General features: G+C 39.9%; 2 protein-coding genes across 2 annotated transcripts in view; one reads left to right on the top strand and one right to left on the bottom strand.

Moving 5' to 3' along the window:
* Lrrc36 (leucine rich repeat containing 36) overlaps window positions 1-1,301 on the bottom strand; it is a 59,902-nt gene extending 58,601 nt beyond the window's left edge. Inside the window, exon 1 of the mRNA XM_027953963.2 lies at window positions 1,232-1,301. Coding sequence (XP_027809764.1) covers window positions 1,232-1,301 — 70 coding nt within the window. The remainder of the gene's footprint in view (window positions 1-1,231) is intronic.
* A 93-nt stretch (window positions 1,302-1,394) lies between these two features.
* Window positions 1,395-13,420, top strand: part of Kctd19 (potassium channel tetramerization domain containing 19) — a 29,872-nt gene continuing 17,846 nt past the window's right edge. The window contains exons 1-2 of the mRNA XM_027953931.2: window positions 1,395-1,466; window positions 3,574-3,870. Of these exons, the coding sequence (XP_027809732.2) occupies window positions 1,395-1,466; window positions 3,574-3,870 (369 nt within the window). The remainder of the gene's footprint in view (window positions 1,467-3,573; window positions 3,871-13,420) is intronic.

The following is a 13,420-nucleotide window of genomic DNA, read 5'->3' as shown; positions in this document are numbered from 1 at the left end:
TAAATAAAATTATTAATAAAACCAAGTTATTTCATATTCCACAAATGAAAAGTAGAGAAGGAAGAAAGGCAACTTTTTATTACAGTGACAGCACAGGTTCTAGAATCAGAGCTCTGAGTTAAAAAAACAAAAAACCTTACTGCACCACTTTACCAGCTGTGTGACTTTGGGTAAGAGTCTAAATCTAGTTTTACTGATCTGTAAATTGGGAATCATAACAGCATCTATCTGTCTGATAGAATGTGCCCTGAACACAGGACCTGGAGAAAATGATAGGGTGAGTTTAGGGAGGGCAACGGTTGAGTTAGAAATGCTAATTTTTCCAACTTTCTTAAACACTCAGAAAGCAGTTTATGTGAGGTCAAAAGTGGGGTCTCTAGTCACTAAGATGAAGGCAGGGCTGGGTCACTGACCTAAGGACCAGAGAGATCAGCTGCTATTCCTTTCACACCAAGCGCTGGTCTGAGTGTCTCTGAAAAGGGAGCTACACATCCAGATGGATGAAAGGGCAAACTCTTGAAGTTCTAGAGGATGGACAATCGGAGGGTTCCTTTTTCTTTTCACTGGCAACCAGGGGAAAACCTGGGTAGGAAGTTCCCCAACTGCCAAAAATTAACGCCCCTTGCTCGGCGCGGTGGCCCAGCCCAAAGACTGAGGCAGGAGGGTAGCAAGTTCAAGACCAGTCTCAGAAACTTTGCCAGCCCTGTCTCAAAATAAAAAATAAAAAGGGCTGGGGATGAGATCAATAGTAAAGCACCCTGGGTTTAATCCCCAGTACCCCCCCCCCCCAAAAAAGAACGAAACAAAAAACAAAAGCCCCTTGTGCCACCTCAACATCATCACATCAACTGACCATCTCAGCACTTCCCTTCTCCCATCGATGTCCCTCTGGGGGTTTCCTTCCACTTAGTTCAGACTTCCTTCCTCTGTCCAAGTGAGTCACTTGTGTCACAGGGTCCCCACCTGTTAATCTCGCTTCTTCTCTACCTCACATTCCCTTTCTCTCCTCAAATTCTCGTCCTTGGCCTCAGATTACTCTGCTACTTCAGTTCCTCCAATTCCGCCTCAATGAAATCCCTTTCTGCCTCAATTTCCCTCTCTGCGCCTCAGAGACTGCTCCTCGGCGGTTCCCTTTTTGCTGCCCCAGGCTCCGAGGGGGCCCGGCCTCAGTTTTCTCCTCCCAGCCACTGACCACACGCTCCCGGTCCGCGCCCTCCCAGCCTAACCCTACCCGGCTGCTCCAGGGTCAACGCCCCCAGGCGGCGGATACTCTCCTCATCCAGATCCCACTGCTCCGCCATTCCCGCCTGCCGCTCACCTGCCGCCGCCCGCCCACGCCAGACCCCGCCCCTCGAGCTGCCCCGACCACCTCCCGGCCCCGCCCCCCGCGCGTGATGCGGCTCTCCCGGGGGCCGTTAGTGCCTGGGTCACGCGGCCGTCCGCCCTCTCGAGGAGTCCTGACCATGGTACGGAGCCCATCCTGGCGGGGGCGCCAAAACCACTAAACTGGCGAATGGGAGAAGCTGGGGCCCAGATTAGATCTGGGACGCTGGGATTCGAGGGTGGTCCGGGCTTTGAAAGATTTTGGGGGAACTAGCTCTGAGGAATTGGAAGGGTGCGCTGCCTTGAGGGATGAAATGTTCTAGATCTCAGGATCTGGGGGATTTCAGTTCTGAGGGGATGGGAATGTGCCTCTTCGTAGGGGTGCAGGTCTTAATATTTCAGCCCCCGCAGTGCTGACCCTTGGAGCCAGGCGCCGTTGGGTGTGAATGCGGGGGTCCAGATCTGAAGGACTGGGGGAGCAGGGACAGACTTCTGAGGCATGATGGGGAGATGGAAAGTTGGGAGACTTGGCTCTGAGGGAGTTCAGGTCCTGTCTTTAGAGAATGAGATGGTTTCAGCTCTAGAACTTGGTTTAAAAAGAGCTCCTTTGTGGGAGAGGGATCCGTATGCTCCTCGGGGTGTATGGGGATTACTATTTTAAGGCTGCCCCGTTTCCTGCAAACAGTCTGGGAAGAATCCATTTGTCCTTCAAGAGCCACAGGCTCCCCAGGCTTACCTGTGACTGAGGGCACACCAACCCCTTAGCAGACTTTGGGGAAGAATGCTCTGGAAAGAACCACCACACCCTTAGCGTCTACCCTCGCACTAGGGGGCACTTCTTGGGAGCCTTGCTGTGAATGGGATGTGTTTAAGGAAACAAACTCTTGGGCAAAGACCCTCTTGTCATATCCTATCCTTAATAAAAAAAAGAGGAGCTGAGTCCAGAACTGGAGCTTACCTTCAAGGAGCAGGTTTTCTTTAGTATCCACATTCTGCAGACTCTTAAGTACCTTCATTGAGCTCTCAACCAGTTAGTCACCTTTAAGAACAGAAAGCAAAATCTGGAGTCCTTACATATATATATGCTCATACACAGTAGTCACATACCATTTCCCATATCCCCAACCCCAACCTCCCCAGCCCTAGGCAACCACTAATCTACTTTCCTTCTTTATAAATTTGACTCTTCTTCACATTGCATGAAATGGAATCATATAATATGTGATCTTTTGTATTTGGCTTCTTTCACTGAGCATAATGTTTCAAGATTCATGCATATTGTAACATGTATCAGTACTTTATTTCTTTGAATTAACAACAATGGTCTATTGTATGGTTATAGAACCTTCATCAATTGATGAACAAATTCAACTGATCATAAACATAAAGGTTTATTTCTGGACTACCAATTCTATTCCATATACCTGTATGGATATTCTTATATCGGTCGTACAGTTTTGGTTACTCTACATTTATATTAAATTTTAAAAGTGGAAGTAGGAATCCTCAAACTTGGTTTTTCTTTTTCAAGATTGTTTTGGTTATTCTGGGTCCCTTGTATTTCTACATGAATTTAATGTCAGCTTGTCACGTTTTGTAAAAAAGATAGTTGGGGTTTTCATAGGGATTGTTTAGTAAGGATACTGCCCAGATCAATGGGGATAGTATTACTATCTTAACAACATTGAATCTTTGAATCCATAAACAAGACTACTTATGTAGGTTGTTTAAAATTTCAACAATTTTTAAATGTTTTCAAGTTACCAGTATTATACTTATTTTGTTAAACTCCTAAATATTTTGTTCTTGTGGATGGTGTTGTAATGTAATTAATTTTTTTAATTTAATCTTTGAATTGTTCATTGCTATGGTATAAAAATATAATTGACTTTTTATAATATTGATCTATATCCTTCAACCTTCCTAGGCTCATAATAGTTTTTTACTCAATTCTTTAGGATTTTCTATATGTAAGATCAGCAAAGAGAAATAGTTTAATTCGGGCTGTAGCTGTAGCTCAGTGGCAGAGCACTTGCCTTGCATGTGTGAGACACTGGGTTCAATCCTCAGCACCACATAAAAATAAGCAAAAGAAAGGCATGCTGTCCATCTATAACTACAAAAAAAGAAAAAAAAAGAAAAAAGAAAAAGAAAAGAAAGAAAGAAATAGTATAATTCCTTCCTTTCCAATCAGGATGCTTTTTTATTTTTATTTTTTCTTTCATAGCTGTATTTTCATTCTTCCTTTAGGAGGAGACTGGCATGTCTCATGAATCCGCAGAAGATTTGTTTCATTTCAGTGTCGGAGGATGGCATTTCTCAGTCCCCAGAAGCAAACTCTCTCAGTTTCCAGACTCCTTGCTGTGGAAAGAGGCTTCAGCCTTGACCTCTTCAGAAAACCAGAGGCTTTTCATCGACAGAGATGGTTCCACATTTAGGCATGTACACTATTACCTCTACACCTCCAAGCTCTCCTTCTCCAGTTGTGCAGAACTGAACTTGCTCTATGAGCAAGCACTGGGTTTGCAGCTGATGCCTTTGCTGCAGGTAAGATGTTCTTTTCAAAGAGCGGTGATTAGTAACATAGGCATCACTATTATTAAGTGTGTGTCCTTTTAGATATTGGTTGCTGAGATGACCCACATTGTGAGTTAAAGGAATGAACAATACAATAAAATTGCCTGATTTTGTTGTTGCTTTGTTTTTGGCATAGTACCTGGGATTGAACCCAGGGCCTCCCACATGCTAGGGAAGCATTCTACCATTGAGCTACAGCCCCAGCCTTTTTTTATGTTGATACATGGTCTAAGATGCCCAGACTGGCTTTGAATTTGTGATCCTCCTGCCTTAATTGGGGATTATGAGTGTGCATCATCACATCCATAAAATATCATGATTTTAACAAATAAGATCATCCTGACTCTGCCTTATCTATACCAGCAGCTGCCATGGACCCAGGATAGGATTTACTATTTACTGAGAGGATGCCTTTGGCTCTCAAAAATCCTGTCAATCTGCTTGTTTTTGTTGTTGACTTTTAAAAGGAGAAAACTTTAGAAATTGAACAACTTGCTCTATACACCATATCTGAGATTTAAAATCTAAAAGATTCATCAAGAATATTACTTCTTGTCAGGTATGGGGGCACATGTCTGTAATCCCATTGATTCGGAAGGCTGAGACAGAAGGAGCACAAGTTTGAGGCCAGCCTTAGCAAATTAGTGAGGCCCTAAGCAACTTTGCAAGATAAGTTATCTCAAAATTAAAAATAGAAAGGGCTGCAAATGTAGCTTATTGGTAAAGCACCCCTGGGTTAAATCCCTAGTACCAAAAAAAAAAAAAAAAGAAGAAGAATAAAAAGAAAAAGATATTACTTCTCATTGGGTGTAGTGGCACACACCTATAGTTCCAGCTACTTGGGAGGCTGAAGCTGGAGGATCACTTGAGCACACAAGTTTTGAGACCAGCCTGGGCAACATAGCACTAACTCATCTCAAAAAAAGAAAGAAAGAGAGAGAGAGAGAGAGAGAGAAATAAAGAAAGAAAGGAAGGAAGGCAGGGGTGTGGTGTGGGGTGGAGGGAAGAAAAGAAAAAGAATATTACATCCTACTGTGCCTTCTAAGTACACAGGCAAAGTAAAAAGTTCTTCAAACACAGAATTTTTCCTTTGCCTTCACTTTCTGTTTTCTAAGAAACAACTTCTCTTATTTTAAGAGCTTTAAATACCTTTACTTATAAACCATTAAAGTATTAATAAAAACATTATCTTCTTTTTTAAGTTTTCTTCAAACCACAGAAATCATTTCTGTGACTGATCTTCAGTAGTTTATTCTGTAGTTTTGGAACCAGAATATTTTCTTTTAACCTGGAAGAACTAAATATTATGACTAAGAAGGCCCATTGGCCATACTCCGGATTAATCACACTGTCTGAAGAATAGTGTTGTTTACTGCATCTCCACAAGTGCTAACACAACAAGCTGCAGTACAACTCTGTGCACTGCCAATGAGGCCTCCCTAACATGGCTTAGAAGAAAATTGAGACAGACCATGCATTGTCTGGGTCATAGAAGAATGCAAACATTTCATAGTTCATTTGTTTATGGATGCTTCTTCCTAAATAATTCAGTGTTTTATCTCAAAAGTTATTATACAGGATTGGGGTTGTGGCTCAGTGGTAGAGCACTTGCCTTGCATGCGTGAGGTACTGGGTTCGATCCTCAGCACCATTCAAAAATAAATAAAAATAAAATAAAGATATTGTGTCCATCTACAACTAAAAAAAGATTTTTTAAAAAGTTGTTATACATCTGGAAATCAAAAACCTTTAATGAGTCACTGCACATGCAGTTCTTGTGGATAGATCCGCCATTTTGCTCTCAGAGACACCCCTTGGAGAGCCCGCCATTTCTTCCTTCAAGGGTGGAGAGAGGAATTTTGTTGTCACAGAATAAAAGGAGGTTATCCATAATTGACTTGAAGCAGCAAACAGTGAAACACTGAGCTCTTCAGCTCCACCTTTCTTGCTCCAAGAATTGGAAAACCAAAAGGTTTTGATGTTTTGTGTGAACCCAAATTAGAAACTAAGATGAACATCACCAAAGGAGTTCTGGTGAAGTTTTCAGCAAATTCTAACTCATTCTGTATGGAGCTTTCAAAGAAACTTTCTGAACAGCTGGGGTTGGTGATAGGCAAAGTGCAGGTTTACCAGGAAACTAGCCAAGAAACAAGAGTACAGATTCAGGAGTTGTGAGGGGGAAAGATGTTTTCATCATCCAGACTGTCTCAAACAGTAGGAGATGAGGAAAAGGCTCCATCATCTCTAAATTATTGGCTTCCAACATGTACAAAGCTGGTGTAACCCGCCTCATTACTATGGATTTTTACCAGAAAGAAATTCAGGTTTCTTTTAATATTCCAATGGATAATTTAAGATCATCTCCCTTCCTTGTACAGTACATTCAGGAAGAGGTGAGCCAGTTTGAACTTTTTTAATTTTAATATTCTGGTGAAGGTATAGTTCCATTTCTTTGAGCTGTCCCTAAAGAATTAAAATTGGATGTATCCTGACCTAAAAAAAAAAAAGAATTAAAATTTGAATATCAAGAAGAAGAAGGAGAAGGAGAAGGAGAAGGAGAAGGACTTTAACTTACTCCAGAGCAGGTTGTAATATGATTTCTTTCTTTTGATTTTTTTCAAGCTACCCAGTTATGTTTAATTTTTTTTCAATTGCTTCAGAAATTGAGAATTAAAATTGCTTGCAAGTCAGTTCAAAGGCACTTAAATGGCCTGATATGTCAGGATCATTAATGGCCCTATGCCAGTGTACCATTTTGTGGGGAAAAGGAAGGAGTAAACTTGTTCATTGTAGAAAATCAAAGCAATTAAGACAATTTTTTTTGAAAGAACGATTTTCTTTTCTTTTAATGCAAGCATATTATGCAAATTGGTGTTTGTTTGCTGGGGATCCAGTTCAGACCCAGCACATTCTAGGCAAGTGCTCTGAGTTACATCCCCAGACCTTTATATTTCTCTGAGGTAGGGTCTCACTAAACTTGTGATAAGTTTCGGGCTGGCCTCAAACTTGTGATTCTTCTGCTTCAGTGTCCTAGGTAGTTGGGATTGCAGGTATGTGCCCACCAAGCCCAAATAGTTAACTCCTTCAACTCCTTTGTTGTCCTCACTTCACAAATTGAAATAAAATAAATTTGGAAAACAGCTTCTAAATGGGAAGCAACAACTCAGAGGCCAATAAGTTGAACAGATTCCTAAGTTCCAAGATGTGAGAACAGTAGAATTTGAAGAATTGTATGGATCTGCTTCTTAAAACAGTCTGTGAAACAAGTGCTTATGCTTGAAAATGGTGTTTTCAAAGAAATAAACATTTGGGCGACCAAGCTGAAGTGATATTTATTCACTGAAGCATAGTGTAAATACAGCTGGGAACCAACAGATGCCTCAAGTAAGTCAACAACCTCACACATTTCCACTACTTTCCCCATGCTAAAGCCTATCCAGATACTCAGATTTTTGCCCAATTGAACAAACACTTTGCTTGGAGAAAATGGATTTTGCCAATCCTTAGTCTGAAGACCCTTGTCAGCCAGCCCCACTTAATGCATTCCGCCAGGATTTATGAAGAACATTCTGGGTTCCAGGCATTATTCATATGGGCTTTAAGAAAAACAAGGGATGATACAATAAAAATATAATGTGAGCCATGTACGTAAGTGCCACATATTTTTTTTTTTAAGTGATAAGGTCTCATTATGTCACCTATGCAGACTTGGAACTCCTAGACTCAAGTGATCTTCCTGACTCATCCTTCTAAGAAGCTGGGATTATAGGCATGCATCACTGTACCCAGTTTCATGTGTTATTTAAAATTTTCTAATAACCATATTTTAAAAAGTAAAAAGACACAGGAGAATTTTTACTAATTTATTTTAATTAGGTATATATGGCAGCAGATGCATTTTGATTCACTGTGCACAGTTGCAGCACAATTTTTTCATTTCTCTGGTTGTACATGATGTAGCATCCCACCATGTGTGCAGTCATACATGTACCTAGGGTAATGATGTCCATCTCATTCTAGTATCTTTCTTGCCCCGATACCTCCTCCCCACCCCCTCCCTTCCCTTTGCCCCATCAAAGTTCCTCCATTTTTCCCATGCCCCCCCATTATGGATTGGCATCAGCTTATCAGAGAGAACATTCAGCCTTTGGTTTTTTGGAATTGGCTTACTTCACTTAACAGGATATTCCCCAACTCCATCCATTTACCTGCAAATGCCATAATTTTATTCTCTTTTAATTCTGAGTAATATTCCATTGTGTATATACACCACAGTTTCTTTATCCATTCATCTATTGAAGAGCATCTAGGTTGCTTCCACAGTTTAGCAATTGTGAATTGAGCTGCTATAAACATTCATGTGGCTATGTCACTATAGTATGCTGATTTTAAGTCCTTTGGGCACAGACTAAGGAATGGAATAGCTGGGTCAAATGGTGGTTCCATTCCAAGTTTTCCAAGGAATCTCCATACTGCTTTCCAGGTTGGTTGCACCAATTTACAGTCCCACCAGCAATGTATAAGTGTGCCTTTTCCCCCACATCCTCACCAACATTTATTATTGTCCGTATTCTTGATAACGGCCATTCTGACTGGTGTGATATATTATTTTTACAATACTTTTGATTTGCATTTCTCTAATTACTAGAGATGTTGAACATTTTTTCATATATTTGTTGATTGAATGTATGTCTCCTTTTGAGAAGTGTATGTTCAGCTCCTTAGCCCATTTATTGATTGGGCTGTTTGGTTTTTTTGGTGTTAAGTTGTTTGAGTTCTTTATATATCCTGGAGGTTAGTGCTCTATCTAATATGTGTGTGGCAAAAATTTGCTTCCAAAATGTAGACACTTTCTTTACATCATTGATTGTTTCTTTTGCTGAGAAGAAGCTTTTTAGTTTGAGTTCATCCCATTTGTTAATTCTTGATTTTATTTCTTGCACTTTAGGAGTCTTGTTAAGGAAGTCAGGGCCTAATCCAACATGATGAAGATTTGGGCTTACTTTTTTTCTCTAATTCCTAGGTCCTTGATCCACTTTGAGTTGAGTTTTGTGCATAATAACCCTGAATGTGAATGGAAATTAATGATATTAAATTTAATCCAAGGCAGGTGCAGGGGTGCAGCCTATAACTCCAGCATCTCAGGAGGCTGAGGCAGGAGGATCATGAGTTCAAAGCCAGCCTTAGCAACTTGGTGAGGCTCTAAGCAACTCAGCAAGACCCTATCTCTAAATAAAATATAAAAAAGTTCTGGGGATGTGGCTCAGTGGTTAATTGCCTCTGGGTTCAATCCCCAATACCCCCTGCAAATATATTTAACCCAATATTTTCAAAATATTATTTCAACATGTAATCAGTATTTAACATTGAGCTATTTTATACTCTGTTTTTGCACTGTTTTCAAAATCTAATGTTACTATCATCCAATAATGAGTGAATTACAACTTCCAACAGAGATCCTGTGGAATGTAACTCTTCGAATCACCTCTTTAAAAGCCCTCTGACCCTGCTGATGGGCAGAATAATAGCCTCTGGGACAGGAGTCCCCTGTTTTTTTCCCTTGCTAGCAAAGCAATAAAACTTCATTTTCTGTTTTCTCCAAAAAAATCTAATGTATGTTTTATATTTACAATACATCTCAGATTCAGACTACCATAGTTAAAGGGAGTTAATAGCCACATGTGACCAGTTGCTACTATACTGCACGGAATATATCTGAAATGTAGCTCCTGACAATAGAAATAGGACTTTGCCTCCTGCTAACTGAAGTTTCCATGCATTCAACAAGTGGCATATTTTATTCAGGATTATCTGTAATATGGTAGGCCTTGTTGAAAGGAACATAAAATGAGCCCACAAGCAGATTCTGGAGGACAGGTGCCTGGGCTCACACTACAGCCCTACTCTATAACCCCAGCCCATACCCTCACATCCCCTTTTTATTTCCCTTTCTCCACTCTATCTGCCACCACTACCCCTATTCCTATCCTGTAACTTTGCTTCCAAAAGTTTCACTCAAAGAATATTATTGACTTGATTCTGATTATAACACTGTGTATTGAGTAACAACCATACTCAAACTCTGGAGATACAGGAGTATCCCATATAACCACACAAGGTCAGGTAGAGATAAAAGACTGAAGAACAGAACAGTGAAATATTGTGCTAAATGAAAGAAGCCAAATATTATTTTCATTCTATCTATATAAAATAGACACAAAGGACCCATATTGTATGATTGTATTTATATAAAATATGCAGAATAGGCAAATTATATTGGCAGAAAGTAAATTAGTGGTGCTTAGGGCTGAAGTTCAGTCCTAGGGAAGGTCGGGTGAAGAGAATGGGCAATGACGTTAAGGGTACAGGTTTTTGAGGGGGATATTGTATAGATTGTGGTGATGGTTGCACAACTCTGAGAATATACTAAATATTTAGAATATACTAAAAACAATAAACTAGTGGAGTATAGTAGTGCACGGCTGTAATTCCAGCCACACAGGAGGCTGAAACAGGAGGATCACAAGTTCAAAGCTAGCCTCAGCAAATTAGGAGGCCCTAAGCAACTTAGTGAGACCCTGTCTCAAAAAATAAAAAGGGCTGGGGATGTGGCTTTAGTGTTAAGCACCCATAGGTTAAATCCACAGTACCAAAAAACAACAACAAAACAATAAATGGTACACTTTAAATAAGTATGTTTTATACTCTGTGAAATAATGTTGTAAAAAAAAGATCATTGGCTGCTGCTTTGATATTAGATTGAGAATCTTTAAACTATAGCCTATAGACCAAATCCAGCACACACCATTTTTGTACAGCCCATGAGCTAAGAATGATTTTTACATTTTCACATGGTTGGAAAAACTCAAAAGAAAAATACTCTTTTGGGCTGGGGATGTGGCTCAAGCAGTAGCGCGCTTGCCTGGCATGCGTGCGACCCGGGTTCGATCCTCAGCACCACATACAAACAAAGATGTTGTGTCCGCCGAAAACTAAAAAATAAATAATAAAATTCTCTCTCTCTCTCTTTAAAAAAAAAAGAAACCATTTAAAAAAAAAAAAAAGAAAAATACTCTTTTGTGTCATGTAAAAATTATGTAAAATTTAAATTTCAGTGTCTGTTGATAGAGTTTTATTAGAATATAGCCATACTCATTTGTTTATGAATTGTCTGTGGCTACTCTTGAGCTACAACAACATGGAGCTGAGTATTTGAGTTGACAGACCATGTAGCTAGTGAAGCCTAAAATATTTAGTACCTGGTCTATCATAGAAAAAAAAATGTGTTAACCCCCTATAGTGGCAAAGGAGGAAGCAGGAAGACCAGTTGAGTTTCCTAAGTATCCAGATAAAAAAATAATGATGGTTTGGAGCTGGGGTTGTGGCTCAGGTGGTAGAGCGCTTGCCTACCACGTGCAAGGCCCTGGGTTCGATCCTCAGCACCACATAAAAATAAACAAATAAAACAAAGGTATTGTGTCCAACTGCAATTAAAAAATAAATATATAAAAAATTATGATGGTTTGGTCTAATGTGGTAATAGTGGAGTTAGAAGCAAATTATGGATATGTCTTTTTTTTAAACATGGTGTTATTTTTTTAATACCTTTATTTTATTTATTTATTTATTTATTTATTTATTAATTAATTAATTATATGGTGCTGGGGATCAAACCCAGTGCCTCATGTATACTAGGCAAGCATCCTACCACTGAGCCACAACTCTAGCCCCCGGATATGTCTTGATTTTAGAACTCACAAAGTTTGCTGATGAATGAGATTTATGATATGAGAGAATGGTCAGCTCCTTTGTTTCTGTCCTGAGCAACAAGGTGAATGGTAGAGTCTGAGGAATATGCAGGGGGAAAATAAGAAAATTAGGATTTGAATATGTTAAGTTTGGGAATCACTGAAAAAGCAATGTATTTCCATGTGGAAATAGTGAGGAGTCACTGTATGTACAGATCTGGAATTTATGGAAACAATTGGGTCTAAAGATATAAATTTGGAGTCATCAATGATATGTAAATCTATGAACGTGAAGGTTTTGGAATGTTGTCTATTGTCTATAGGGAAAATATAAAGTAGTCATTGCAGTTCTATGTTAACATTGCAGGCTTCCCAGTATATTCTATATAATTTGGGAAGTCCTTTTTGCCTAAATATAAACTATTCTCAGTCTTCACATGCCATCAGTCTCATCTCATTGGTAGTCGAGGCTGCTACTGCAATGTCACACACAAGAGTTCAAGGTTCATTGCAGACTATTAGTTTCCTTTTATTGGCCCCTTAAATCCCACTGAGGACATAGTATGTTGACAATATATCCCACTTATGTTTCTTTTATTCTTTTGTGTGTGTGTGTGTGTGTGTGTGTGTGTTGGGGATTGAACCCAGGGCCTTGCACATACTGAGCACATCCTCTACCACTGAGCTACACTCCTAGCCTTATGTTTCCATTTTTACACTTTCTGGGAACTTCTGTGGTGTCTTTTTGTTGTTGTTTTTTGTGGTGCTGGGGATTGACCCAGGGTCTTGTGCATGCAAGGTAAGTACTCTACCAACTGAGCTATATTCCTAGCTCCACTTTCTGGGAACTTCTAATTTTTAACCTTAAAATGTTCCACTTGTAGACAATCTCCTACCAGCAAGCAACCCAAATATGCCTGAATTTCTTGTGCTCAAGGGAGCCGGGGAGTTTTTATATTGCTCACACAAATGATGCTTTTAATAGACCAGTGACATTCTCATATTTCCTATCATTCGTGTTGTGAGGACAGATTACTACTGTAATTTTGGAAAGGAAGGATGTTATTACATAAACAGCAGATATTCATTCCAGCAGTCTATGGTATGGGTAAGTGGACAATTCAAGTGTAAACCCCTGGGCATGGCATCAGTGTCCTCACAGATGTTCCCATCTGCTTGTCCTGGTTCGTATCCTAACACATACACACATATGTGCATTTATGACCACACACACACACACACACACGTGTGCATGTACACCACAATCTGAAGTTTAGCTCATCCCTAAGTAGTCCACATGCTTACTTCCTATACCTTTTCACTTTCTGTTTGCTTTTTCCTAGAATGCTTCCTAGAAGTCTTAAAGATTTGACCTAAATGTGGCCCATAGGAAGCCTTGCCTGACATTTCCAGGCAGTTTTTGTCTTTTTGTTCTTGGAAACAAGTCAGTTCCCCTGTTATATCAGTGTTAATTTTGTTGGGATCGTGGATTCATTGTCTTTCTCCATGGCTGGACTACATTCTTTTCATGTTTGTATTCCTAGCTTCTTTCACAGTACCTAGTATTTGGAAATGTTTACTAGCATCTGCTGAGAGATGAAGAAGGCTGAACCTATCTCTGCAGACTGAGAGACTGCAACGAGCAGTAGAGGAGCAGGTTTGACTTGCTGAGAGTTGTGTCTTATTTGGCTTCCTTGGCTGATAGCAGCTGTTCTTTGCACATCCTATTGCTTTACCAGCCCTGCTTTCCTTGAGCTTCAAAGCAGTGCTGA

Source organism: Marmota flaviventris, chromosome 18, assembly GCF_047511675.1.
Source record: "Marmota flaviventris isolate mMarFla1 chromosome 18, mMarFla1.hap1, whole genome shotgun sequence".
NCBI classification, from domain to species: Eukaryota; Metazoa; Chordata; class Mammalia; order Rodentia; family Sciuridae; genus Marmota; species Marmota flaviventris.
The sequence above is the reverse complement of the archived record's forward strand: the minus strand, read 5'-3'. Positions and strand labels throughout refer to the sequence as shown.